At 52.0% G+C, this 1,680-nt stretch overlaps 1 protein-coding gene across 1 annotated transcript; it reads right to left on the bottom strand.

Moving 5' to 3' along the window:
* Positions 1-2: 2 nt before the first annotated feature.
* PpBr36_11472 (uncharacterized protein) lies at positions 3-886 on the bottom strand (the record flags this gene model as incomplete). Its single annotated transcript, XM_029898572.1, has 3 exons — positions 3-424; positions 564-620; positions 703-886. Coding segments are annotated over 3 exons (663 nt in total), but the record flags the coding sequence as incomplete, so codon positions are not given.
* Between the last annotated feature and the right edge of the window lie 794 nt (positions 887-1,680).

A 1,680-nucleotide genomic window follows, 5' to 3' on the forward strand; every position in this document is an offset into this window, starting at 1 on the left:
CGAGCCATGTTCAGACGCCACAGATACGGCATGGGAAAGAAGCAAAAGATGAGGTCCGTGACTATGATGACCCAGCTGCCGCCCTGCGACAGCGTGACGACGCTGAAGCACCTCGCGCCGGCGACTAGGTTCAAGTTCCAGCCGGCCTCGAGGGGCGAGCACTGGAAGATGTACAGCATCATGACGGAGAAGGTGGCAGCCGTGGACACGACGCCCGTGGTTATCATGACGTTGCGCAGCAGCCGCTCGCTCCCAAACACCCGCAGCAGGGCCACCACGATGGAGAGCTTGGTCAGGATGAAGCTCATCTTGAAGAGCACGGCGAGGGGAATCGTCAAGGGGTAGAACTTTGCAAAGGCCTCGAACATCCCCGTGGGCGTTGGCGCCACCTTCCATATGTGTTTTCCAAACCCATAATCAATGCCTGCATTTTTCTTTTATCAATCGGGTTTGGAAGCCCGTGGTAACAGCTTTGTTAGCATGATTTGAATCCCCCCCCCCGCGCAGAAAGCTTGACCCTTGAGAATTTATATGAGCCAAGTAGATTGGATAGAGAAACAGACCTTTCATTGACAGTCCAAATACTGACACGTTAAACGCTGTAGCCGCAAATATAAGATCTATCAAGTGACCAACTGTCAGCGCGTCTCAAGACCACCTAGGTAGCGAGTGCACAGGGGACCATAATGATGGATAACTTACAGTCATCTGCCTGGACTTTCCTCGCCATCCAGACACGTACATAGATCCTCAAGGAGATGACAATGAGCACTATTGACAGCAGCGCGGTGAACCCGCCTATCATCAGCCCTTGCAGGTCGGACTTGTCGGCAAAGTTGAGTTGCGCAATGATTGACGGGTCGAGGCTTGTTGTGAGGTTCATCATGGTTGCGGCTGCCTTGTCTTTTCTTTTTCTCTCTCTTTCTTGTGTGCTGTTCTGGTCGGAGAGGCCCTATACTCGGGTCTCTTGAAGTAGTGACCTGGCCCAGAGACGCAGTTGTAGGCAGGGGATGTTGAAGTTCCAAGAAGAAAAAAGAATCCTCGACCCCTGCTTCTTTTGTTGCGGCGCCCCGGTCTAAAAAGGACAAGCCGATGGAAGGATAAAAAAAGAACACGGCCAACCTTGAGAGAGAGAAGGAGAGACAAAAAACGGTTTTAAGATGGCTTTTGGAGGGGGAGAGACAAAAAAAACGCGGGAACGCGGCGTACAGCCAAATACATAGCAAAAAAGCCCCATCGCCAATTCGACGCTATATCAAAAGGCTTAAGCCATCGCCACGTTTTTTTTTCTGTCTCTCATGATCTTATTCCGCCGGAAGAGAGAGAGAGAGAAAAAAAAAAGAGAGACCTGCATGACCCGGGGTGAAAATGCCCTGCATCAAGTGTAGACTCTGTTTGCGGTCATGGGTGGGGGCGGCAAGGTTTTTGCGTAGGGGACTCGGTGTGGTTCGGTCAAACATATATGCCGAATCCTCGCTCTCGACTGGACAGCCTCTCGACGCCGCCGACGTGATCCCTTCCCCCAGACGCGGCGGGGCTATAGCCCGGGGCGGCGCAGGGCACTTGCGCAAGAAGATATGGGGTGGTGGTTGACGCTAAGACTCTCGCTCGGCTAGCTTTCTTCTTTGTTTACCATAGGAAAATTCCATGGCAATAATGGTCGTCGTAGCTTTTTTTTTT

Source organism: Pyricularia pennisetigena (genome assembly GCF_004337985.1).
Source record: "Pyricularia pennisetigena strain Br36 chromosome Unknown Pyricularia_pennisetigena_Br36_Scf_40, whole genome shotgun sequence".
NCBI lineage: Eukaryota > Fungi > Ascomycota > Sordariomycetes > Magnaporthales > Pyriculariaceae > Pyricularia > Pyricularia pennisetigena.